Source organism: Lytechinus variegatus, chromosome 4 (genome assembly GCF_018143015.1).
Source record: "Lytechinus variegatus isolate NC3 chromosome 4, Lvar_3.0, whole genome shotgun sequence".
NCBI lineage: Eukaryota > Metazoa > Echinodermata > Echinoidea > Temnopleuroida > Toxopneustidae > Lytechinus > Lytechinus variegatus.
This window is the reverse complement of record NC_054743.1, coordinates 59,685,716-59,713,654: the sequence shown is the minus strand read 5'-3', so window position 1 is coordinate 59,713,654 and position 27,939 is coordinate 59,685,716. Positions and strand designations below refer to the sequence as shown.

At 37.9% G+C, this 27,939-nt stretch overlaps 2 protein-coding genes across 2 annotated transcripts in view; both read right to left on the bottom strand.

Moving 5' to 3' along the window:
• Positions 1-4,225: 4,225 nt before the first annotated feature.
• Positions 4,226-22,409, bottom strand: LOC121414420 (midasin-like). The gene is made up of 19 exons (XM_041607592.1): positions 22,248-22,409; positions 21,641-21,813; positions 20,972-21,133; positions 20,272-20,409; positions 19,110-19,248; positions 17,422-17,649; positions 16,828-16,922; positions 16,050-16,191; positions 14,102-14,340; positions 12,672-12,899; positions 12,030-12,269; positions 10,840-11,037; positions 9,715-10,044; positions 9,045-9,160; positions 8,186-8,360; positions 7,130-7,203; positions 6,456-6,570; positions 5,672-5,893; positions 4,226-4,730 (listed from the first exon to the last, which is right to left on the bottom strand). The coding sequence occupies exons 1-19, from the start codon at positions 22,393-22,395 to the stop codon at positions 4,542-4,544; spliced, it is 3,351 nt and encodes a 1,116-aa protein (XP_041463526.1). The 5' UTR covers positions 22,396-22,409; the 3' UTR covers positions 4,226-4,541.
• A 3,205-nt stretch (positions 22,410-25,614) lies between these two features.
• LOC121413124 (midasin-like) overlaps positions 25,615-27,939 on the bottom strand; it is a 65,307-nt gene continuing 62,982 nt past the window's right edge. The window contains exons 68-70 of the mRNA XM_041605887.1: positions 27,553-27,658; positions 26,346-26,461; positions 25,615-25,933 (exon numbers count right to left, since the gene is read on the bottom strand). Coding sequence (XP_041461821.1) covers positions 25,615-25,933; positions 26,346-26,461; positions 27,553-27,658 — 541 coding nt within the window. The remainder of the gene's footprint in view (positions 25,934-26,345; positions 26,462-27,552; positions 27,659-27,939) is intronic.

Genomic DNA, 27,939 nt, shown 5'->3' with positions numbered 1-27,939 from the left:
GGGTCGTACTAAACCAATTAATGTCAAGCCGACGACCGAAGGACCCGTAACAATAAAACATTCCTGTACTTGTTTAGGGGTTCATTTCAGGGAATATTTGCCAAGAGTATCGTTTTGTTTCCAATACTAATTGTTAAGGGTAGGGTTTCACACCCCAATACTTGTTAAGGGGCGCATATTCAGAATATGGAAATTACGTGTTTAGGGTGCTTTTTGAGACCCCATGGTCGCGCATGCATGGTATCCACTCGTGAATGGAAGTGGCCCCCCGGGGGTTTTTGTTCTCTCTCTCTCTTTCTCTCCCTCTCTCCCTCTCTCTAACGTTACTGCTTCTTGTCTATGGTGTGGGGATACAGACAATAACCTTTTGTGAGAATTTTACATTTTTCTGATGGGAAAATTTGTGAAATGCAAAGCAGTGACCCTGTTAGAGCAACCAATTTTATGAGGAAATGAATTTTGATCTGATCGGGAGATCAAATATCAAATACATTGTATTTCTTGCAAGAACATAAAGTCTAATCATATGTTATTTTTATGCAGGGTACTATGCAAATAATATGAAAAGGTCTTTGAGTATGTCGTATGCAAAGTCAACATTCACTTATCCAAAAAAAGCATTTTTATGGAGATGTATGATTTCCCCCCCTCTCTCCATATCCTTAGCCCGTATACCCCCCCCCCCTTATCTCTGCCACCGCTCGCACCGAAACTTGGAACATATATCCTCACAACATGAACTACAAGCCCGTATAAAAAACAAAATTCCTCATACTAATCTATATCATTATGTTTGTTCGTAAAAAACAAAATTGTCATATCCTCATGCGCCCCCATTCTCCCCCCCCCCCAAGTAGTTTATTGTTAAATCATTTGGCTTAGCCAGTAAAGCAATATGCTAAGTAAAATACTCGCTTAAACCTCAAAAAAACTGGGGGGCTGAATCAGCCCCCCCCCTCGAATTTTTTTGCGATAAATCCACAGCGTGAAATTTTTTGACCGCGTCGCTGGCTGACTTTTTACTTTCAAGTCTCGCGCAACTTTTGATACCAAAATTGTAGCCCCGGGTATGCGGTTCCAAAATTTCTTAAGTGCATGCAGACCCAAATTACTCAAAAACGTGTATTTTTGTACAAATCCATTAATTGCAAATAGTGTTTTTAGCCGAATATCATAAATGTATCATCATTTTTCCTTTTACTGCTTGAAATCAATTTTTTATGGTCAAAATAAAGTCCCCAACAATTTTCATTGAAAAAACAATAAAACACAAAGTCGAAAAAACAGAGAAATACATAAGAAATTTAGAAAACAATAGAATACATAAGAAAATAAATGTGATGTTAAAATTCTTTTAAATAAATTTGATGACATGCCTTTCTAGAGCATGTGAATAATTTTTTAGCATTTTAGGGGCATTACTTTATTAATTAGAGCAAACTTATGATTTAATGCATAAATTAGCATAATTAATGAGCAATGAGATTTTTCGCAGAATTTGATATTATAATTTTTAGATAATGCCATGGGCAACGCATGTGCCTATTTTCGTCGCAATCGAGCAATCGATAGCCAAGATAAGCAAAGGGGCTGAATCAGCCCCCCCCCCCAGTCTTCTTAGGCGTCGAAATAGCCCAGTCTATTTAGGGTTAACCAATCATTGCATGCCGCCCTTGGTTCCTGGAGATAAGTAAAACAATAAGGAAATGATACAAATATCAAAACATTGAAACCCACATTAAGACGAAAAATTGACAAATACCATTAAAACAATAAAAAAAAAATTTTTTAAACAATAAATATTTTTTTTAAATCGATCAGGAAATGAATTCCATAAAACATGGTCATTGTTTTATAGTGAATGATACTACTAATCACTCCAATCAGTTTTGATTCTCACCTGGAAATTGAGGCTGAACGGGCTCATAAAAATGTGTCCTAACGGTAAGTATTAACTTAAAGAGCATTATTTTATTGTGGACTTGTTTAAAAACTTTTAAATGATGACACTTGTTATAGTTTGGTTCAATTTATACTGAAATAAATCTCTTTTTTTACATGTATTTGGCATGGGGCAGAGGAGATGGGATAAAACACACACCAACTCCCAACTGCAAGGTCAGTAAAGTACCCCCATGCGGCCCAGGGTATAAGCCATTTCCATTGTATTGAGATGAATAAAGTAGAAAATTCTTCAAATGTGCCAGCAGAACCCCCCCCCCACACACACACACACACACGGACACACAAAGTCTTGAGTCTAGAACCACAATAGTTGGGGCTTTGCTTTTTTAGGGGGTTGATTTCCTAATGGTGGTGATCAATCAGCTTTCTTCTATCTTTTCGGGGGTTTTGCTGTTGTAATTTTTAAGGACCTCCCAAGTTAGATATACCTTTCCCCATGTGTTCTTTCTCCTCTACCCCTTCCCCCTCAATCACCCCCCCCCCCCATCAACCTCACCCCCAACTCCACCCAACCACCACCCATGAGCCAATTTCTGCATCTGTATGCAAAGGTTTTGGTGCATTATTTTTTAGCACAAACAAAATATCTGTTCAAAAGGGTCTGAAGTTTGAGACTAAACACATGGAGATGATACACTTTTTTGGGGGGGTCCTTTTCATGGCCGCAATCACTTACTAAGGGGAATACATGAAAATTTGTAAAAAAATTTCCGCTGGGCTGCTGGTGCTGGCTCTCTGAATAATAAATACAATCACATAAAACTATAAAATCAAGGTTTTCATGTGTTTACATGTTTATCATAAAACCATGTTAACATTAATCACGGATAACTCTTTCCATTCTTTTACATTAACACTTATATCTACTAAAAGTTGAATTTACAGGAAAAAAAACGTTTAAACAGCATAATTTGTATCTACATGTAGACATTTGTACCTGTTTTAAATACGCAACTAAATCATAGACTAGATTCAGATGTTTGACCAAATGCAAGAATACATACGATAATATAAAAATGTTGGAAGACGCAATTGCACGTTGTATTCGAAACACTTGGAACATCTCTTTTTTTAACAGAAACTTAGAAGAGGGGACACCAAATAACCATTTCTATATTAATAATTCCCTTCATGAATTACTCAAGAGTTGGTAATTTGTAGATATTATACCTTTCATATGAACTATAAAATTAAAAAAAATATTTGCAGGAAGTATAGGAGGTCGGACAAACATTGTTTTATGGAATTACCCAACGGTAACCATTAACATAAGAGCTCTATATGGACTTCATCCAAATGTCTCTTTTGGCAACTCAGGAAATATGACCAGTATGATGAATTTCACATGACATTCATGCAGACTCCTCTTATATACTGAAAATATATCAAAGGCTTTTATTCAGATTCATAAAAGCCCCCAACATGATTAAAAATGTAATAAGCAAAATGTTCTCGTAAATATATTAAAAATACAGGTATATAAACATCTTTGAGAACAAATAAGTACTGTTCTGCCAGCATACAAAAAAAAAATAAAAAGAAGTATTATTTTTCCATAATACAGTAAAACATGAACATGACGATGTGCATGTTATTGGGTCTTGTAAAATAAGTTATTGAGAATATGAATATAACACAAACCCAATACCAAGACAGTTCATTTCCTAGTAAATCAAGAGAAATAAAATTATTTTTGTGCTTGTCCAATTTTGCTCAGTTTTTCAATAATCTCAGGTATTTCTGGGTGGAATTCCAGGATAGAAATACACATAAGATGGGTTCATGTATTAGCAGCAGTTTCCAATGGTTAACTCAATTAGCAAGGAGGAGGAAATGGGTTGTTCTCATAATCATATACTCGATTATCAAAAATATTGATGCTGTCATGAAGACGATAAATAACTCAAAAGGTAATATCTTGCAGAAGTTTTGTGAATTTCATTGAGCACCAACTTATGAAGTGTTCTACTAAACATACCTGTCATGGTCGGCCCTTTGAGACCTGTCTCATTTCTAGCAATAATAAGTAAATTGCTAAAAGATGTAGGGCATGAATTTTATTTCTCTGAGTCTTACTAACGTTTTAGAGCAGCAAGAATAAAATGCCACAACTTTAAATGTTTGAGATGGTCAGAGCTGCCAACCTGAACAAGAACATTTCAGTATTTTTAAAGCTGAAAATCAGTATTTTGGCAAGGAAATCAGTATTTTCAAAAAAATACCATAGGACAACACATAAAACTGAAACTTGAGAAATCAGTATTTTGCATGAAACCATCGGTATTCTTCTCATTTTTCAGTACTAAATACGGAAAATCCGTACTACTTGGCGGCTCTGGATGGTGATTCACGAGTAATAGATATGAGTGCCATACAACCATGGGTGATCCAACAGTGTATATGCTAGCTGTAAAATCAACACCCATTGGCTGACAAGATCGGACCACTTTCCTTGATAATGGTTGACTGAAAAGCACATGTGTCAGCTAAACATTGGAGAGTTCCCTCCATGAAAAGCTCCTCTAGTGTGGCTTCATGATCACAAATCCCTATACGTGGGACTAGGGGATGCTTCATCAACTTTTATCAGTGGCCGTCACCAGCTCGAACCATTGCCTCAATGCATCGCTTAGAGTCTCCGGCAGAGCGTTGATGTTGCGGAGGATGATGTAGAACGGGAATGGAAAATGTTCCATGTAGGACTGGATCTCCGGCATCGCTCCCGCTTGCTTGAAGATGGGGACGCGGATATCCAAGATGGAATCCTGCACGGAATACGCAAAAAATAGGTTTCGACTTTTTGTATTTCTTTAACCAGTTCTGTTCTCTAAATCACGCATCTACAGGAATATCACTTTAACATTAGAACTCCCTCACATCAGTTAATACATTTCCCACATGAAAACCTCATGGAGCACTGCTCACAGGAAATGACCCCCCCCCCCCCCGAGCAGGGACCCGTTTCATAAAGGATTTGCGACTGTTGCAACTTTGCCATTATGGCAACTACCATGGAAACCTTGATTCTGATTGGCTGTTGAACCCTGTTACCATCAGTTATGGTAGTTGCCCATTATGCCAAAGTTACAACAGCTGCAAGTCCTTTATGAAACGGGCCCCTCGAGTCACCCTATGAAATACCTTTTCCAAATGACAACTCCAAGAAAAGATGTAAACTCACCACGTTCATGAGACTGGTATGACAGCAGGATTGGGAATTTGATTTGATTAAAAAAACTATGTACATGTATGCAAGGAGGCTGAATGATCAAGGTAAGTATTCATATGAATGTTAATGTTCTCTTCATTATTTCCATCCCCATTGCTATCATCATCATCACCATCAATTATCATTCATGAAACCCCAATTCTTCTCCCAAGCATCATTGACTTCCTCATTAATACCACCATCATCACCACCATAATTTCCATCAACATCATCCCGATCATAATAATTAACATCATCATCATAATCACCATCAATAGCATCAACACCATTATCAACATCATCACCAGCACCAACATCACCACCTCCATCGAAAAAATTACATTATCATTACCACCAATTAGACCACCACCATTATCACCACCATCATCACCATCACCACCATCATCACCACCGTCACCATCATCATCAACACTATCATCCCCATCATCACCACCAACACCATCAACATCCTCCTCATAACCATCATCATCATTGTACCTTATTTTCTGGGTTGTCGATGACCACAAACATGAGGAAGATGTTGGCATCCCTGGCCGCTCTCACAGCGTTCTTCACAGTCTCCATGCCTTCCAAGAAGAGGCCCCTCCCATCAGACACAATCACAAGCAGCTGGGAAGTCTCCGGATGACCAGCCACAGTGCCCCCTGGTGGCCGCATCGAGCGAGCCGTCAGCATGGAAGCTGAGGCATACTTCAATAGCTTTAGAAATAGAGATAGAAGGTAAATAAGAATTAGCAAAATAGATTTTCGACCCCGTACGAACTGGGAGTATAATAAACAGTATAATTCTTGATTACTACTGCAAAGATGGACTTATCACATGTTCCTAAAAACCTTTCTGTTATTACTACCCTGAAGACATGCAAATTGACACAAATTCATTGATCATGGTAAAGTGTCTATACATGCAGCAAGGATACTTATCGTTTCCGTAACACATCTGATTGCAAATCTGTAGGACAAAAAACTTGTAATATTGAGGTCAGGTGAAATGAGATTTTTAGCTTCTTTCATAACATTAAAAACATCTCCTTTCAAAAAGTGTGCTTTACTCATAATCATAGGAACAAGACATCTAATTGGTGCACATCCATGAGCTGAAAAATCATCCAGAAAATTTTGTCATAAAACATGAAATTCCTTCATTTCTAGAATAAATTGTTTTGTTTTAAAGTACACATAAATGCGTAGAAAATCATTTAAGATCCGACAGTTTTTCCAGAGTACAAAAAAGGAAATCAAGGTTAAGAGGAATATTTACCTGAGCAATTCTTGTCTTCTTCTGGGCAAACGTGAATTGTCTGAGAATATTCGATCCTGATTGGTCGGAAAACTGTTCATGAAACGGGTGCAGGAGCTTCACCGACTCCCCAAAACTGAAACCAAAGAAAAGTAATATGCAAATAATAAAGAAATTTACTGACGGAACGTGAGAATACATGTAATTATGACCTCAAGCAGTCAATATCACAATGAGGGACAAATCAAATTCAATTATTGTCATTCAGTAAATTCACACCTACAGTAGTGACATACATGTAAGCATTTACAGAGTCAGGTAGCACCCAAATGGGGTGATGCAGGAGACGTATGATCAATTACTTGCTGATTTGGGGTCAAAAAATTATATATAGGTTTTGTAACTGATTGTAAATTTGCACTGAACTGCTGATGTGGGTCTTTCTTTTTGTGGGGGGGGGATCAACAAAGAGCAAAGAATGCTTTGCTATAATCATTGATTGATGTATTGTAAATTTCGTTCCTCAATACCCTATAAGTCAGGTAAATTATGAAGTAAGCCATTAAATATCAATCATTTATGTTGATGCACTCCATTTTGGTAATACAATAAATTATGAGCACGCTTATGTTCATCCTCAGTTGCGGAATTAGAAAAAATATTTGTGACTCATTCAAATACAAAATTAAACATACCTGCAGACTGCCAGTTGTCCTGCTTCTAGCCATGTCAGTGCATTGCTGATCACAGCAAGGGATTCAAAGGCAAGCTAGTTGGTACAAAAGAAAAAAATACAGAAAAGAAGGCATAGACTATCAGTGAAAAACGGATAGACATTAGGCATAGCTGCACAAGCCCCGAGTATTCTCAACCACAAGATTTTAGCCCGATCGGCCCTCTTTGCGATTAATCTCGAGATTCAAGAAACCCTGTCTCCACCAGCGCAAGAAGAGCTATACGTGCTTGAGTGAGGCAATGATGTAATGCATTATGGTGTGACGCCATAAATGAAAAATAATAAATAATTAATAATAGTGCGTCTGCACCACCCGCACCACTATCACTGCCACCACCATCATCACTACCACCACCAACTCCACCACCACTACCACCATCATCTCCATCACCACCTCCTCCTCCACCACCACCACCATTACCTCTTACCCTCTTGGACCTATTATCAGCCATACTAGAGGAATCATCCACTGACAGCACGACCTGATACTGTCTCTTTCTAGGCTTGGATCACTACCACCACCATCACCAACATCTCTAACCCTCTTAGACCTATTATCAGCCATACTGGATAAACTGTCCAATGCCAACATGATCCATTACTGTCTCGTCCATAACGAGGCTTGGATCACTATCACTACAAATATCAATGCCATCACCATTACCATCACCACCACTAGCAATACCACCACTTACCACCACCATCTCTTACCCTCTTAGACATATTATCAGCAATACTGGAGGAATCATCCACTGCCAACATGATCTGATACTGTCTCTTGCTAGGCTTGGATCAATATCACTACCAATACCACTACCACCATCACCACCATCACAACTACCATCATCACCATCACTTACCCTCTTAGACCTATTATCAGCCATGCTGGAAGAATCATCAACTGCCAACATGATCTGATATTGTCTCTTGCCAGGCTTGGATCAATATCACTACCAATACCACTGCCACCACTACCACCACCACAAACACTACCACCACGTCCACCACCACTTACCCTCTTAGACCTATTATCAGCCATACTGGAGGAATCATCCACTGCCAGCATGATCTGATACTGTCTCTTGCTAGGCTTGGTCCTCCTCAGCCAGATCTTGTCCTTGCGGAACCCGCTAGCGATGTACGGAATCACCTTCCTCATGTTCAGGCGCTTCCCGGTCCGGAAATCACCCCTACGAAGAGAAGTCAGAAAACAAAATTCAAAGAAAAAACAAATTGCAGGTAAGCTTGCATGAGTCGACTTTCCGTAAGTCAAACATTCACCCTATTGTGCAAACCATGTGTTGTACGTCTTCTAAGAAAAATCTCTACTTGAGTAAAACAGATATTGTTGGTCCCAAAAGATTGAGCTATCAAAAAGTTGTGAAATAATGGATCAAAATGTATTATTTTAGTTGGTTTTTCTTTTTGATTATCTCATCTGCAAATGTGCTTGTGGGACAAATACAGTACATATAAGTCCCAATAAAGACACTAATTAAAAGGCAACAAAAGACAATGGTTCGCACAGAAGTCAAGTAGAAAGTGTCTATTAAAGCTGAGTTACTGGAGCCAAAATTGGGGAAATTTAATAGCAAAATCAGTCTTCTAGGGTACCGTTGCATAAAAGTCATCATTATGGTAACTTTACCGTTCAGTGGAAACTACCAATCAAAATCAAGGATTCCATGATAGTTACCATTGGATGGCAAAGTTACCGTAATGGTAACTTTTATGCAACAGTGCCAAGGATGTGAATACATGTACACACATCTTGAACCTTGACATATTATTTGGAACAGCACCGAGATGTTCAATCACCAAGTGATATAAAAATAATGTCCTCAACAGCAATGGCAGACCATTGTCATCATTACCTGAGTTTGGATGCTTGGGTTGGTTCCAAGACCAGTCTGAGTTGCTCACAAAGATCCCTAGCTAAGGATGAGGTCACCGACTCACAGGATTGCCACATCTTCTCAGCTTCGTCACCCTGAAAGATGAAACAACAACACATAGAGAAAAGTATGATAAATACATTAAAGTTTGCAAAAGTCAAATTTCAAACATATCTCCTAGAGGCTCTTTCATAACACACAAATATACTGCCAGTAAAGTGGATTTCAGTCATATAATTTTTTTTCAGGTCATAGCAATGGACTCCAAAGAACTACATTGACACATGATACAGAAACCCTTGGTATAAATTGAAAGCATTTCCTTGAATTTCCAAAGCACATACACATGTGACCTACACAAGTATAAACTAATAAATGTCACTCATATCATCCAAGTACCACAATTATAAAGCCTTTAAAAGTGTGATTTGTTATCGATAGCAAATGTGTCAAATTCATTATTCACAATGAATTCCCGCCAAAAATTTGCTAAGTGCCCAACCTTCCCAGTCTGTTGCTACTGAAAAATTGATTTTCACATTCCTCGGCTTTTTGGGGGCTATTTCCGGACCCCTGAAGAAACTTTGAAAACCCATAGCCTACAAGTGACAGCCTTCAAATACTTCAATAACACATCATCTTCATCTACCTCTCCATCGCCATGGCGATTCATCAACGCCAACTGCTCCTCCATCTCCCTTCGAAGCTTCTCCACCTCCTCCGGATCCATCACCGCTCCCGCCACTCCTGCTCCCTGACCCAGGTGTTCCACGACGGTATGGATGGTGGATTCCGTCGGCCTCTCTCCTCCCGCCTCCGTTTCCATGGTGTCATCATCTTCTCCCGCATCCTCATCCTGTTGGGCTTGGTCCTCCTCCTTGGTGTCTGGGTTGGCGTTGGGGGGCGGGGCTTCCAGCTTGGTGCTGTCGGAGAGGGTGAGCAGGGTTTGCGAAGGAAGCTCATCACTGACTGTAGGGTTCTGTGGGAAAAGGTCAGAGATGGCACTGTTATACTACTGGCACACCAAAGAAACAAACTCCAGACCGACAAAAGTTATTCCATTATTTCCGGTGGCATGGCATCGGTCGGTTTGAAGTTGATTTAGTTGCTGTGAGAATAGCAGTTACAGGTTATCCTATGATACCGAAGGCCCATGCTGTCACTGTGGTGACAAACCATCGCCTCTCAAACTTTGGAGAAAATCTAAAAAATATTTATCTATTATGCCATGTCAAAGGGCAAGACTTCATCCATTCGCAATTTCGTTATACTGTATGTGTAATGGCAGAAAAGTTTGAAAAATGAAAATATTTCATAAGAAAAAAAGTTTTCCCCCACTTCCCCATCCCCTATCTCATTTTCCCCCATCATCTGGTAAAAATCATTCAAAATTATTGAGTTTCTGGTCACAAAATTATTGTGGGAATTAAAATCTGGTCTTTTACCTGATATCAAGCAAATTATGTTGTCTAAACGACAGTTTCTGTGGTACCAGACCACACTTTTACAAGAGCTATAGAAAGGGTCTTTTGGTATCTGAATAATTTAAAGTCTTCCTGCCACTTTTCCCTGTATCATCTCCCTCCTAATGTTAGGTATTCCCCGTCATTAATAAGCATCTTTGAAAACTATTTTTGGCCTTCTGACACTTTCATGTATTCATGAAATACAAGAATGATCATATGACAATTTTCCTAGATCTTAAAGACTTCCTCCAAACAATAATAACTTGGATTTAATTTCAAACAAATTCGCTTGCAATTCCTAAACCCACCTCTTCTTCCTTCTCCGCCTCCATCTTCATCTTCTCCTCATCACCATCTTCCAGTTCTTCGTCTCCCTCGTCTCCTGCTGTGGGAACCGATTCCTTCTCCTTCATCTGCTCTTCGGTGGCTGCATCCATTGTCTGGGCGTCGTGGTGTGCCTCCGAGTCGGCGAGATGCTCGTACAGATCGGATTTCTCTGTTTCATTCTTTATGAAATGGTAAATATATTGAAGGTGAGAATAATTTACCAGAGCCTGTAAATGAACTTGATATTCATAATCTCTAAATTGAATTAGTATTTATAAGTTACTTTGTCAAATGTCAGACAGTGTCTTATATGAGGGAATCCCACTAGTGGCGTTTGATTACCAAGTTTGACATTCATCCTAGACAAAGTAGTGGGATATGCTGGTAAGCCATTATGAAGAGCAGGGTATTGAATATTTTTTTATATTTTAGGGGCTATTTTTTTCTAATTTGGGGTGATTGCAGAATTTAGGGGGCTATTTCTTTCATTTCAAGGGCTACTTTTTAGGGGTAACAAGACGCTATGCAGCATAAGTAAATATTATTCTGCCATACAGTTTCAATATTGATTTTCTAAGTAATCTCGAATATTGATTCTGACAGATCTTGGGGCGACTCTAGAAAGAATAGTCACCCCAAAGCATGAATTTTTAGGGGAATGGTAGGGGCGATTTGGGCTGTCATGGGGGCAAAATCGCCCCCTCCTGTATTTCCTTTGCTGATGAATAGACGCACTTTGCACTTCGAGCAGGAATCCTGACAAAAGACACAGGACTGAGTTTTGACAAAGTATGTTTACTTACCTACATTACCAGGGTCAAGTGAAAGTAAAATTCAAAATAAACATGACCAAATTTCATCCAAACATTTAGTGATTACACAAAGGTCATTCTAAAGAATGCCTGGCTTTGTCTAATGTCACATCAAGCATTGTTTTCGCATTCATTCATGACAGGTACATTAAATACTTTGTAATTAGCTCCTACAAAAAAAAATAATTTACATTATATCACAATTGGGCTTGACATTTTCAGCCTAAGCTACGAGTGGGATAGGGCTCTGCCAACAACATATGATTCACCACAATACACATACATCACCACTTTACGCATTGTATCTTTAAATTTACAATCAGCTTAGGAGATATCAGAAAATGAACCATTTGACAAACCTCTTTCTCCTTGCCAGTATCTTTCTTCTCTGTCTCCTCGCTGGCATCCATTGTCTTGAGACGTTTGTTGTATCTCTCCTGGGTGGAGCCAAGACTTCTCTTGCTATCTGATTGGCTGGGCTTCTTGCTTTCTCTGCTCTCCTCCCTGGCACTCTGCTCCTGGGTGGTGACCTCCGAGGTCGCTGACCCCTCGTGACCTTTCTGGTCTTGCCGTGACTCGGCGGTACCTGCTTTGTGCTTCTGAAAGTCATGTTCACACAAAGTAAAAACAATTAATTGGTGTTATAAAAGAGAGATATTTTTCCCCACCAAATGATTTGCTGAAATAACAAAATAAAATAATAAAGGATTTGTATAGTGCACGTATCCATCTTGTTAGGTGCTCAAGGCGCTCCTATATTACTCAAGCTGCCTTCCAGCGCTCAGTGCATTCAAGGAATTAATCCTGCTGTGTACCCATTCACCTCACCTGGGTTGAATGCAGCACGATTTGGATAAATTTCTTGCTGGAGGAAAACACGTATATCAACTATGAGTGATTTTCATCAAACCTTTACCAACACTTTCCTATTTTTCCGCTTTTATTCAACTTATCGTCAGGGTGAACTTCCCCTTCCACTAATTGATGCAGAAACCACTTACATCCTCTTCAGCATCTTCTCCCGACTTCCCCGCCTCCTCCTTCTTCTGTTCCTGTTCCTTCAGTGGATCCTCGTCGTCCGGTGCCTGGACCATGTCTTTGGAAGCCTTGGACCTAGCCATGGCCTCCGATCCTTGAGGGGCTTGGTCCGTATCATGGGATTCATCCGGGGCATAGTCGATCCCTTCCTCCTCATCTTTGGATTCTTCTTCGTTCTCATCTTCCTCTCCCTTTGAGAGATATAGAATTTGTTGTCATGTTAAATGTACTAACACCTCCAAATACTACGTATCATTAACTGTATCGGACATCTGAGCAGGGCAACTTTAATACATTGTTGCTTGATTAAGACTGTGATCAAGTGGTCGGTCAATAAGTTTCCGCTTGTTTAACCACGGACAAATTTACTGCCCGTCCAGGAAAGTCTACGAGAAAATGTGTGGAAATGTAGCGGGCAATAAGGCAGAGAGTAACATCGGAGTATTCAATGTGTTTTTGTACATGTCCTTGAGTCTCGCAGTGCTTTACGTCACAATGTTAAACAACGCTGGACACTGCGTCCTCAGGCCAGGACGCGTCATTTCAAAAATTTCAAATACGTCACAATGGTAAAGTTTAGAGGCCCAGTCTGCTCAACATGACAAAAATAGATTCCCATTCTTAAACTCTGAAATATCTGAATTTTAACAATTTTTGCTCGAGATGCCTGATTTGGTTGATAATAGCAATATTGATTGGCCTGGGGGCAAAATATATATCGCCCTCACAAAATTGATATCACCCTCGTCTAAGTCAGTCAATATTGCTTTATTGTTTGTACCTTACAGTATCTTACATTACAATAGAAGACTGACATTTTGTCATATAATCTTTTAATCATAAACATGTATTCAATGATTTGTTTAATTTTTCTCAATAATTTTTTTCAACCAAGGTGCATTTCAGTCCTACAGGTTAGAATAATAAAGAATGATTGAACTTCTTTTCTCTTGTGTACTCTCCCGTCTTCCCTCCATGAAATTGACGGTATCGAAATATTCAAATCGTCCCTGCTCAATTTGATGGATTCACAATACAGTGCGCCATCTATCATTGCAGAGGACAGGCCAATATCTAACTTGGGGTCGACATTGTGCGCAGACGCAGACAGCGCAGAGTGCTAGTGTACTGTAATGTGACTGTGATGCTTCAAAAACGAAACTGTATGGCAAAAGCGGAGGAAGAATTAACGAAAACGGTCCAACTTTCTCAAGAAATATGCGGCAAATTTCTCTCTCAACTCCTGAACGGAGCAAGATAAATGCTGTGGATGATCATCATCATCAAGCAATTGTAAAAATCATTCATATCATCATTATCTACACTTTGTGTTTCTGGGTCCTCGCAATAATATTTTTCACAGTATTTTATGAAGCAAGTATTCAGCTCTCACCTTGTCTTCGAATCCCTTCTTGTCGTCTCCCATCCCCTCTTCGTCTCCGTCTTCCCGATTCTCTTCATTTGTCTCCATTGCAACAGGTTCCTCTTGGTTGGCGCCTTCATCTTCACCATCATTCTCTCCTGTTTCCATCTTCTCATCCTCCTTGCCTTCTCCTTCCCCTTCTTGGTCTTCCTCCTTGTCCTTCGGTGCCTCATCAAACCTCTCCTCCTCAATGTCCAAAGGATTTGATTCTGATCGATCAGGAAGGGGAAGACATAGGATGAAATACAACTTAAAAGGGGAAGTTCACCCTGACAAAAAGTTTGTTGTTAAAATAGCAGAAAAAAATAATAAAAAATATTGCTGAAGGTTTGAGAAAAATTCATCAAAGAATTAAAAAGTTATTAGAATTTTAATTATTTGATTAGTGACGACATATGCAAGCAGTATTCCCACAAAGCGCATGGTAAAAAATTTAATGAAATCTAATTTTCTCAGAAAATTAAAAATCATTTCACACCCGATCCTGAATAGAAACAAAATTAAGTCATCAGGAACCATACAAAATTTGAAATTCATGCATTTTATATTACATAACTCATAGGGCAGCTGCTCATTTATGACGTCACAAATTCAAAACTTTGAATTCTAATAACTTTCTTAATCTTCCACGGATTTTCCTCAAACCTTCGGCAATATTTTTTATTATTTTTTCTGCTAGTTTTACAACAAACCTTTCTACAGGGTGAACTTCCCCTTTAAAGTAAAAAAGATGGTGCGAGCATTCTTCACATTATGTTCCATCATGTAGATTACTAATATTATCAAAACTTCTTGGATGGAAGAAGAACACAAATTTCTTATGAATACATCATAACAATACCTCTTGGTCACATGAATCATTCAGACTTGCCTGCAAACAATGTATGCACATTCTCCACTCACTGGGGAGTGTTACAGAAAACATTCTCTCTTATGATGCAATCAGATTTCTCCTCCCTCCATACATGTTTTCATCCTAATCATATCAAGGTCATCAAGAAGGTCAATGTGTGAACATTCTCCACTCACTTGGGAGTGTCATCGCTTATGGAGGAAACCTTACTCTATTCCCCCCTTCCCCTTCATCTTTTCATCCTTATCCATGTCAATATCATCAAGAAGGTCAATGTGCGTACATTTTGCACTCCCTGGGAATTAAGCATAAATTATACAAGAGACCGTTCTCGTGTTGTTATTATTATACGTTTAGAGGTGGCCTCCCCTCAATCCAAATTATCGACCTCATCCATATCAAAGCCATAAGGAAGGTCAATGGGTGTACATTCCCCACTCACTGGGGAGTATCATCATTAATAATACATAAGGAGACCTTTCTCTTTTATAATACCCTCTGTGTTCTCCTGCTCTTCATCCATCTTATCAACCTCATCCATATCAAGAATATCTGGAAGATCAATGGGTGTACATTCCCCACTCACTGGGGAGTATCATCAGTAATAATACATTAGGATACCTTTCTCTTTTATAATACCCTGTGTTCTCCTCCTCTTCATCCATCCTATCAACCTCATCCATATCAAGGTCATCAGGAAGGTCAATGGGTGTACATTCCCCACTCACTGGGGAGTATCATCAATAATATATTAGGATACCTTTCTCTATTATAATACCCTCAGTGTTCTCCTCCTCTTCATCCATCTTATAAACCTCATCCATATCAAGGTCATCAGGAAGGTCAATGAGCATCATTCCCCACTCACTGGTGAGTATCATCATCAATAATATATTGCGATACATTTCTCTTTTTTAATACCCTCAGTGTTCTTCTCTTCATCCATCTTATCAACCTCATCCATATCAAAGTCATTGGGAAAGTAAACATATGCATTCTCCACTCATGGGGGAGTAGTATCATTATTTTTAACAGACAACTTTCTCTATTATAATACACATGTACCTTCGGCATTCTCCTCCCCTTCATCCATCTTCTCTTCCTTATCCATGTCAAGGTCATCAGGAAGGTCAAGGTCACCTGGTTCAGGTGCTGCAGGTGGGTCGTTGGCCTTTCTGGGGTCAACCTCATCATCGTTGAATTCACTCTGCAACAGATACGTGAAATTAAAAAAGAAATTATGTGGACAGATTTTTTCTACGTTCTTGGATTACTTAGAATATTACTAATTTTCTTACACAATATCGTATATGCTATCATTACCAGGAATATAACATTTCTTGAAGTGAAAATGTCAAATCAATCTACCTCTGTAAGTGCACAAATATAAATAAACATGAAAAAAATTATGATTCACAGTATTTGTACAGCATTTGAGTGAAAATATGCCGACACTGTAGGCCTATGCATGGCTAAAATCTAAAGGCCATATTATTTCTCTACAGACATCCTTGGCTTCTACCCAGCAAATAAAGATTGCTTACTCGAAGATGTCACTGAAAACAAGACAAATTTCCTAATCATTGATTTATATATCATTCAACTTTAACTTGCCAAGTATGATGCAAATGAGATAATGACAATGATATAAAGCAGTTATAAGGTGCTGATTTATCTAGTTTCCTATTCAGTGGCGCACTTGATCCATCTTTTACTGGTGCAAAAATATGTTCTACTTTGAAATCACAGAACCCATTTATGCAATATTTATCATTTTATCAAGTGTGATCTGAAGATACATGTATCTCAACAACTTGTGTTAGAAATAATATGGAAGACCTACCTCATCCTTAGGTTCCAGGTTATTAGGGTCAGGAGGCTCTTCGGTGTTCTCCTTTCTCTCCTTCTTATCCTCTTTATCATCTCCCTCCGCATCACCTACAAGATAAAAAAAGAAATAAAATCACAAGTTGACAAAAGAAAAGGGACAATTATCCACCAAGTGTTACTCTTATGTCCAACTTTCATCAACAAGATCAATATAAAACTTAACCTTTGTTAAGATTTCATTGATATCCCCTTACAAAATCTAAGTTCATTGACCCTAAATTCTCTTTGACCTTGGTCATGTGACCTACATCGCTGGCAGGATGTTCAGTTATACTTGATCACCATCATGTCCGAGTCTCATGAACAAGGTTGAGATTTATTTCAAATAGGTTAAGATTTCAATGTTGACGACACCATTGCAATCATCAGAAAGGCGGCATCTATTAATAGTCTCGCTCTGCTATGCAACCAAGCCAAAAAACTATGGAGATTTAAATGAAAACATGTCATTATCTAACAAATAACAGAAATTACTATGAATTATTATTGATTAAAGAATCAGAATTTATTGACAACTATTTTTTTAAGAATGGCTATGAATACTCACCTTGATTCTCATCCTTAGCAACCATCCTTGATTCTTCCTCATCCATACCATCTCCAAACTCGTCTTCCTTCTCTTTGCTCTTCTCTCCATCTTGTTCCTCCTCCTCTTCCTCCTCATCTCCCCACATCCTCTCGTCAAGTTTATCAGATTCCGGTCCATCTACATCCCCCATTTGTTTGTCCAGCTCCTCCTCTCCCTTTTCATCTTTATCCTCATTCTCTTGGTCTCCTTGTAAAAAAAGGGGGAAAAAAGGAAAAATTATAAATAATTGAAAAAAAAATAGTGTGGTATTCTCACGACACTGATTCAATTCACCCGAGGGTAACTCAGCCCATGGAGTACCACTAGCTACATGTAGCTCATTCACCAGATATATTTCCTTAAAAAAAAATAATGTGAGCATAACACTGATTTCAAAAAATTATGCGGTACATCATTTTTTAATGAGTGTTGAATAAGGAAAAAAATGAAACCTAGCATTCAATAGAGGTGTGGATTAAAATGCTTAATAAGACTTAAGTAAAACCCAGGTTTAATTAAAAACAATATTACATATATTGACAGATTCACAATTCTCTCATTTACAATAAACTACCAAAGTGATAAAATCACAAAGTTTGGTGTATTATATATGGGGATATTACATTTTTTTTAAATAAACCATATTTCTGTCCAAGCCTTGCTTTTCTCTCTGTATGAACTTCATTCTACAAACTGTCAAATCCAAGATAATTTGAGAGATTCACAATGTTCATCACTCACTATTTCTTTTGTCTATTCTTTGAATTATACAATATTTCAATTTTTACAAAATTGACAATAATGTAAAACTTGACTGAACTACATAATGTTCAACAATGTTAATTCCACATGTTCACTGAGGAATAAAACTTGATTTCCCATGACAAAATGGAGAAAATCAGAATATATCATACATGTATAATAGAATACAAAAGAAATAGTGAATGGATGATGTCATCAGTCCCCTCATTTGCATACCAACCAGGATGTGCATATAACTGTTGTGTGAAATTAAGTGAAAATTTATAAAGTCATAACTTTCTCATACATCCGATTTCGATTAAATTTTCAGTGTTACGCTTGTTGGATTTTTCTTTTTATTCAAATCAACTTATTGTTGGGGTGAACTTATCCTTTAAAGTACAGATATCTGCAAAACAAAATAAAGATTATAAATGACATCCATATACTGTATAAAGATGACTTTTTGTACATATTTAGGGAACATAGGGAAAGCCTCTGATGCAACCCAGAGTAAAAAATAATTTGGGAGGTCAGGATGTAACACTCTTTCAAACATAAATATAAACTTCCCCTACTTAATCCTTAAAGCTTTGTTGGGGTTTTTTGCTTCTCCCTCCCTTTATTTATGAGCTTATTTAGCACCGTTGTTATTGCACTTTGTGTTTAATAAGTTCAAGGATTCATTACCTGTACATGTATGTACTAATGTATTTCATGTATTTTTTCATCGGGGATTGCCCTTGATCGGCCAATACTGCCTTTGTCAATCCCCAAGCATTTCAAATTTCCTCGGTATATATGTGATCTATTGTACCTGATTTTATACTTATATTGATTGTATTCATTTTATTTTCCAAAATTTGTGAAAATTACTATAAAAAAAATTGATTGAACACATTATATTCTTTTACAGATTTTCTTACCTGTTTGCTCCTGATCATGAAGCTTGCCTTCAAAGTCTTCTGACATCTCAATACCATGCTCTTCGTCCTTCAGATCTGGCTGCTCGCTGAAATCTTCTTCTTCTTTCTCCTTCTCACCAGGCATCTTGGTATCTTGTATCTGTTCAATTTTAAAGGAGGCACGATGGCTAATTCAATAGAGCAGGGGATTTGTATTCCAGTGACCCGGGTTCAACTGGACTCGCACTTGGTGCGCTAGTGCCCTTTGGAAAGGCATTAATCCTCAGTACCAGGTCCTTCAGAGAGGACCTTAATCAGTCGGTCCTCTGGTTGCTTGCTTACAAGCATTCATGCTTTCTTAGCAATCGGGTAAAAAATCACCACCGATACCATTTAATCCATTTTTTATCATTTGCAATTGATATCAGAATTGAAATACTCCTAAAATTTATTTTTGCCCAATTGATCATGGGCCTGGCAGCCACTGTGCAGTGCCAGATCGACAAGGCTCTATCCCTTTAGTTGTTGAACGCCAAAACTCAGCAAACTCCCATCTTCTAACATCTTTTGGTCTGACGCGTCTGGGGTTTGAACCCCTGACCTCCCGGCTGTGAGATCGACGCTCTATACCAACTGAGCCAACACAACGGTAATTGCATCAAATACTATTATTTATTTACCCCTTTTTCATAAAGAAATAAGCTGTACAGATCAGTCACAAGTAGAAGAAAAAAAAGCCTACACTGATATCAAAATGTAGAATTATGTACAGTAATAATACACATAAACATATACTATGATAAGGAGTATGCAAAAATACAATAATGCGTGTTTAGAATGAAAATTACAAGATGAAATGCTTAAAGACAAGGAATATCATTGACTTGGAGTTTGTCATGAAATCACGAAACCACAATATAAAAGCTTTGACTGAATAAAAAAATGGACAGGTACATTATTTCATTCAAGTCAAAAACTAGCAAAACAAATTTTACTTTTGGGAATGTGAAACAATTCCATACTTGGCAATCTGAAAACTTAAGCTTATTCTCACCTGTGTCATGTAACATAATAGATAAAATCAACTTTTTAATTAAACATAACTGCAAATATACAACAAACTGTGTAGAAAATGTTGCAATCGATTGTAAATATCAAGTTTAACTTTATATGTTAGACCTACCTGGTCTTCATTCTCGATCTGATCACTGACATCCTTGGTCCCTTCTCCATCACCGATACCCCCACCCTCGATATCTTCAAACTCTGTAGCGCCCTCGCCTGCCATCTCGTCCGAGTACTCAGCGGGAAGACAGAAACCCTGAAAACAGAAACGAGAAAGACTTTCACAATGCACCTCATCATCTAATAGTCAAAAGAATGTTTTAGATCTCACACTGGCTCGCTGCTGTCTGGTTTGTATCGGTGGAGCACAGCATATTGAGACAGTGAATAAGTATAGGCACCATTCATGCATTTCGTAATACAAAGGTGTAAATTGCACCCTTATTATCGCTTCATTTGAATACATTTTTTCATGACAGCAATCAAGGTCAATGGATATTTCTCTCCCATTGCGACTGTGGAGGACATGAGGTAAGGGGAGCATTTCATGAACAGATTTTTCAGTGATTTTCACTAACTTTCCCTCAGCCAATCAGAAGCAAGGATTTTCAATAGCTTATAACAGCAATCAAAAGATTATCTTCATGAAATGCTCTCTTGGGGAATGTTTCATGAAGCAGTGAAAATCAATGACTAATTTGCTCTCAGCCAATCAGATGCCGGCTTTTCAATAGCTTAAAACAATTATCAGTGAAAAATCAATAACAAATCTCTTTATGAAATTCTCACCTGAAAAAAGTCCAACTTTCCCTTCTTACCTGAGATGCAAGGTCGGTGAAGATCGAGAGGAGGACAGAGAGAAGTTTGCTGGTCGCCCGGTGTGCTGCCACCATGTGGTCAAGGAACGCGCAGGCGAGGCCAAGGCACTGTTGCATCATGGGGATGAGACTCGCCGCCATGGAGCAACACTCGTTGAAAATCTGCATATCAAGTGAGATGATAATCCTTCAAATAATCCTGATATCATTTATGATGTTTATTCTAGGACTCATGATAATTCATGTCTGGACTTCATTTCATAAACATGAATAAAGAAGATCTGTAAATGTTTACAACTCCTGTACTAGCAATGTGCACAAGTCAGAGGTTGAAATATAACAATGGGAAGTTGTGAATTGTTTAAAAATACTACTTTACATAACATATCTTTCAGAGATAAACTGTAAAGAATGGCAGTAACAATACAGGTTCTGTAATGAATATGTATAACTTTTAATTTTTCTGAATTGCATTCAATAACACAAAAATTGGGGGAAGCTTATCTCATAATTTCAATAAGCGAGACTTCTAAAACTATTTAAAAAAAAATGTGTTCTAAAATTATCATAACTTTCTACTAATGCCAACAGGCTTTCCTTAATGTTTGGTCTTGGAGGGCCTTTTTGGATCATTTTTTTTAATTAGACTGGACAAAAAACTCCACATACCTGTTCATCTTGCTCCGATCGGCAGCTTTCTCTCAGATTGTAGAGGATACTCAAAAGGTCTGATCCACAGGTCACGACCTTACTGACCTCCAATGACCTCTGGTCATGTGATAACCCTGATACAATCTTCTTGACTAGAAGACCTTCAAGATCGAGTTCGCTTTCCTCTCCTTCTGTGAAATTAAGAAAACACTTATAATTAGTTCTACTGTATAGTGTACTACATTGTAATCTGTAGAAACACAACTCTAAAGAGACAAGAGTTGGAATTTATAAACAGGTGGGCTTTTTATAAACAAAATAAATGTTACAATGGGGAATGTGAATAAAGAAACCAAACATGTGGTCCAGCACAGGTGGTTTATAAAGCAGGTGTAAAAAATGGGTACCTGGTAGGAAGACAGCCAAGCTAAAGCCAGGGTAATAATAACATCATGTTAAGCAGGGCCTGCTGGGAGAATGGTTTTTGGAGCTGAAGAGGCTTCTATAAGAAATATGATATCATTATTTTTATTCTTATTCTTATTACATGTTTTTGATAAGATATATTAGCAAACTTTTGTCTATACTCAGATATCTCAGTTGACATTTCCACGATCTTTATTACCTTTCTGTTCTGAGGTCTCGTTCTTAGCATCTCCTTCTTCATCTGGCATAGTGGTTTGGTCTGTTTTCACAAGGGACTGGACACCAAGTAATATACACCGTATGGTCTCTTCCATTTTCAGTTTGGCATCAGAAACTGCTTCTGACATGGTGGTGGCCACATCTGCATCTGTCATGAGTAAATAAACAACATAAATAAACAAAAATCATAATACTTTCATCATTATTACCACCAAGAAATAAAAAACTAAACTACGGGTAGAAGTGGGTAAAAAAAAGTACTGGCACATAAAAATGCAAAACAGGATAGCAGACAAATATCCAGTCAATACATTTAAGGTGTTTCTAGATCATATACTTTGAAAGTTAGACCATCTGAAACGCAATCATTTACAGAGAGCTTTTTAATTCTAATATTCTGCCTAAAATAACAGAAAGTTAATTCAAAACACAGAATGATTGCTTTCACATTGCCCAGGAACAGGGGAGTTTTTTTAAGTAAACAGTCATGTTCACTAAATAATTAGATCTGAGCCAATCATATGCAAGGATTTCAGTAGCTTATGACAGTCAGTGAAATCACTGATAACTTGTTTCATGAAATGCTCTCCACGAGTTCCGCATAAACAAACAACCTAAAGCCTCTGAGTCACCTTGATGAAAGCACACAACATTTGAAAGAAATTGGCAACATCATGAAAAGAAAATCACTGTTTAAACATGCAATTCCTGCTATAATCATATAATTTGAATCATATTATAACCACATTCTATTTCTTTCAAAGTATGAAAATCAATAGAAATTGATGGCAGTTGCTAATTTAAGGAGCAGAAGCACATTATGAAAAGGGTGTTCCTCACTATAAGGCTTTCTACCCAGTATTGTTTCTTGAAGAGGCTTATGGATGTTACCTATTCTAATGTTACATCTGGCGAAAATTATTGAATGTTTCAAATTTGAGCAGCAAAAGCAGATGAATCTTGGCTTCATGAAAGGGGTATTCCTCTATATAAGGGTTGCTACCCATTATTGTTTCTTGACAAGGTTTATGGATGTTACTCATATAGATATATACTATATCTGTATTATGTTACCTCTGGACCTAGGTAATTATTACTGCCTATTTGTGGATCAAAATAAGATCAATCTTGGCCTCATGAAAGCGGTGTACCTCTATGGGTTAAACAAACAAGCAAGGGCCTCACCTGGTGTAAGCACAGACCTCTCCCAAAGAGACTGGTGCCATGTCTCAAACTCTACACTCCAGCTCCTGATGGACTGTATGATGAACACAAGAGACTGGACCAGCTGTGTTTGTTCACCAGTCTCTGGCAGTGTAAATGCCTCTACCACCTTGCCCAACATATCAGCCATCCCAGTGAAGCCTGAATGACACTGCTTCAAGATGTCCATGCTTTCCCTGTGTGGATTTCATAATAAAAACATAATAGAGATGCAATTTCTAAACGTAACAAGTGGAATGCCTCTGGCCGTCTCACCTGCATCACGCGGTTCAATATAGCAGCAGTGCTGACTTTGAATACTACTCTAACTCGCACAAGATGTTCAGTGATACATGGTTACTCTTATGTCCACTTTTTATGAACTAGACCAATAAACTTACAGAGATATGATGGTTATTCAACAAAAAACCCCAACATGGCCAAAGTTCATTGACCTTACATAACCTTTGACCTTGATCATGTGACCTGAAACTCGCACAGGATGTTCAGTGATACTTGATTACTCTTATGTACAAGTTTCATGAATCAGATCCATAAACTTTCAAAGTTTTGATGGTAATTCAACTGATACACCCACTTCGGCCAAAGTTCATTGACCTTTGACCTTGGTCATGTGACCTGAAACGCGCACAGGATGTTCAGTGATATTTGATTACTCATATGTCCAAGTTTAATGAACTAGACTAATAAACTTTCAAAGTTATGATGGTAATTCAACAGATACCCCCGATTTGGCCAAAGTTCATTGACCCTAAATGACCTTTGACCTTAATCATGAGACCTGAAACTTGCACAAAATATTCAGTGATGCTTGATTACTATTATGTCCAAGTTTCATGAATCAGATCCATAAACTTTCAAAGTTATGATGGGAATTCAACAGATATCCCCAATTCGGCCAAAGTTCATTGACCCTAAATGACCTTTGACCTTGGTCATGTGACGTGAAACTCATGCAGGATCTTCAGTGATACTTGATTAACCTTATGTCCAAGTTTCATGAACTAGGTCCATATATTTTCTAAGTTATGATGACATTTCAAAAACTTAACCTCAGGTTAAGATTTCAATGTTGATTCCTCCAACATGGTCTAAGTTCATTGACCCTAAATGACCTTTGACCTTGGTCATGTGACATGAAACTTTAATAGGATGTTCAGTAATACTTGATTAACCTTATGGCCAAGTTTCATGAACTAGGTCCATATACTTTCTAAGTTATGATGTCATTTCAAAAACTTAACCTCAGGTTAAGATTTGATGTTGACGCCGCCGCCGCCGTCGGAAAAGCGGCGCCTATAGTCTCACTCTGCTTCGCAGGTGAGACAAAAACTAATCATTATAATCAATTTGAGATCTATCAAAACAAAAGGAAATATAATGGCTTTTCCCCAAAATAACTGCATGCCAACATTTGTCAAAACAACAAAGAATTTATAGAGTATACATTCTATCGTGAAAACATTATGAATAAACACAAATTTTAGATGTACAGAACAGTTAATTTTTTTCTGGGATTGCCCCTCATTTCTTACCATGGAATGAGTGTCACTGATTGTTTCATGTTAGAGTGTTCAATGTGATGAGCAACTGGATCAAGATCAGCTTTTAATCTCTCCAATGACTCTTGGATGACCTGGTTGGTGACCAACGAGAGAGAAAAGTTTCAATCTATATTTCTCTTAACATGGATTCAAAATAATAAGTCAGACATTCATCAAAATATATCATTATATATGTATGTCATCAATTGCTGAAATACATGTATAAGTCCTATTTCAATAATTAGAAAAATGTTAATCTATCAAATTGACTGAGAAAACAAACAGATAATGATAAATAAAGTTAATAAAAAGAATTTGATCAATACATCCATCATAGCAGATGTAAGCATTTTGTCTCTCCTGCGCATTCCAAGCTATGTATTTGAAACACTGTTCCCCCCCCCCCAACTAACAACCAGTAAAATTTTGGAAGATTAACTACAATAACTGGTTCATGCACAAAATATATTAGAAAACATGAAGGAATGACTTAATATACATGGAATTTTTGAAATTATAAATTTGATAAGAACATCTTTGTGATGAAGTGCAAGTTCAATTCCGTTTCAGAAACATCCTTTATCTTCTGACCTTGATATTGGTCTTGATTTCCAGCCACACTTGATCACCCTTGAAGCACCGATCAGCCTTGGTCAAACTCTCCTCTGGAACTGGACTCAAGATCTTGGTCTTGGAGTCGCCATCAACCTCGTCTCTCTCTGGGCAGCAGTCTAAGATGGTGGAGAACTGGAGAATGGCTTGTAGTAAATGGTCAATGGTGACCTTTGACCTGGCAATCCATGCTGCTGATTGCTCTTGAGGTGGGAGGTGACAGGCGTGTTCTGGTTTGGCCGAGGAAGAGTTTTTAGGAAGATGTTCCATCTCGGTCAAGATGTTCCTAAATAGAAAACAAGAGCAAGATGCTTTACCCTTATAATGCCCTCGCCATCAGCATCATCATCAGCAGCAAAATTAAAATCATCATCATAATCATTACCATTACCTTCATGACCATCATCATAATCATCATGATTATCAATATCATCGAAATTATCATAATCACCACTATCATCGTCATCATCACCACCACCATCAATATCACCACCATCATCACCGTCACCATCATCACCGTCACCATCATCATCATCAATGCCATCATCACCACACCACTACCATCACCACCGTCAGTATTATCATAATAATCATCAACATTTATTTCAGTCAGTGTTTCTCTCTTCGGAAGGATGAACGACTTTTGGTCCCATCAAACAGGTTCAGAGTTCCTTTCATCTTCAAAAAATTCTTCTTACCTCAGTTGGGAGATGCCCGTTGCCATGGTAGCCACGTCTCTTCTCTGGTCAAGCATCAGTTCGGAAAGATGTTCAGTGAATCCTTTCACTCTCTCAATGTTCCCCACACCAAGCTCCTACACAAGAGAAGAGAAGGCAACAAATAAATAGAAGAGTAAGGGGTGTTGCAACAAATACTTGCAATTGATTGCAAGAAAAAATTGCAATCAATTGTAAATATCAGTATTGAATTCATAAGTGATATATCGATTTTAAGTAAAGCTAAATCAATTTACACTTGTTGAAAGAAACAGACCGGGTGGGTGTTTCATAAAGCAGTTCGTAAGCCAAGAGCGACTTTAAGAACAACTGGTGAACATTTCTTGCGGTAAATGTAATGCATCAAAATGTTCATTGACGATGGTTTAGCGCGTAAGAATGGTTCACCACTCGTTCTTGAAGTTACTTTAAACTTACAAAGAGCTTTATGAAACGCCCCCCTGGAATCAATTACAAATTTGAAATTAATCAAAACACTTGTGATTGATTTGATGACCTAAAATTGACCCTTAAATTAATTTCTAGCAGTGAACCATAAGACAAAATATTATGCAGGCTAGAGTAATAAATAAAGCAGTATTTTAAGCCCCCTCTCCAGGTTAGTTTTGAACATAAGGATGCAGCACATTTAAACCATACTGATGCTGTAGCCAATTACAAAATTCATTCAATATACACAAACATCCCCAAGCACATGCTGCAACAGATTTGAGATTGAAGAGGTGTAGTGGTCTAATGGATACATCTCTGATTTGATATAGTTCATAATGTTTGGGGTTTCCATTCCACAGCGACAATAACATCCTTTGGCAATTTGTAAACAAATTTTCGGCATTACTCCTATGTATTAAGATCGCATGCTCGATCTTTAATGAAAGTCATAAGTCAGAAAAAATTGGAACCAGTGGGATTCGAACCTGCCATCTACTGCTTTCCGGGCAGCGACTTAACCACCAGGCTATTCTGGTTCACGGCTAAATCACAATTAACTAGAATTAAAATACCCTTGATCCTGTTTGGCAAGGCATTTATTTATTTGTCTGCACACTCCATCCAGGTTAATGGGTACTTAGAATCAATTTATCCCAAGGAGTGTCATATACTACAGACATGATATCCCAGACAAGAATCACTACTGTTATTTCATGAATAATTATATTAGATATACCTTAGATGGGTTAGCTACAGCATCTCTGAGGGCTGCCCTTCGAGCCTGACATCTGAAGAAGTACTCATGACAACCTGGCCATGTCTCAGAAATGTGTGACGTAGACCTGCAACATGAGATTCAAAAAGGATGCTATAAATCATATTCCGTTTCAGTTTTCTAATTTGCTTTTTTGTATCTTTTATAATTATCATCGTAATCAATTTTTATTCACATGTATACAGCATATACATGGATATATACATGTACAACATTGTTCTTATCACCTGAGACATGCAAGAGTTTTTCATTTCATTCGAATCTTAGAACTGTAAAGTTATTAAAGGTTATTAAGTCAGCTTATTTGGGTTTCTGGCAGATATAGCAGTCAAAATATATCTGCATGAT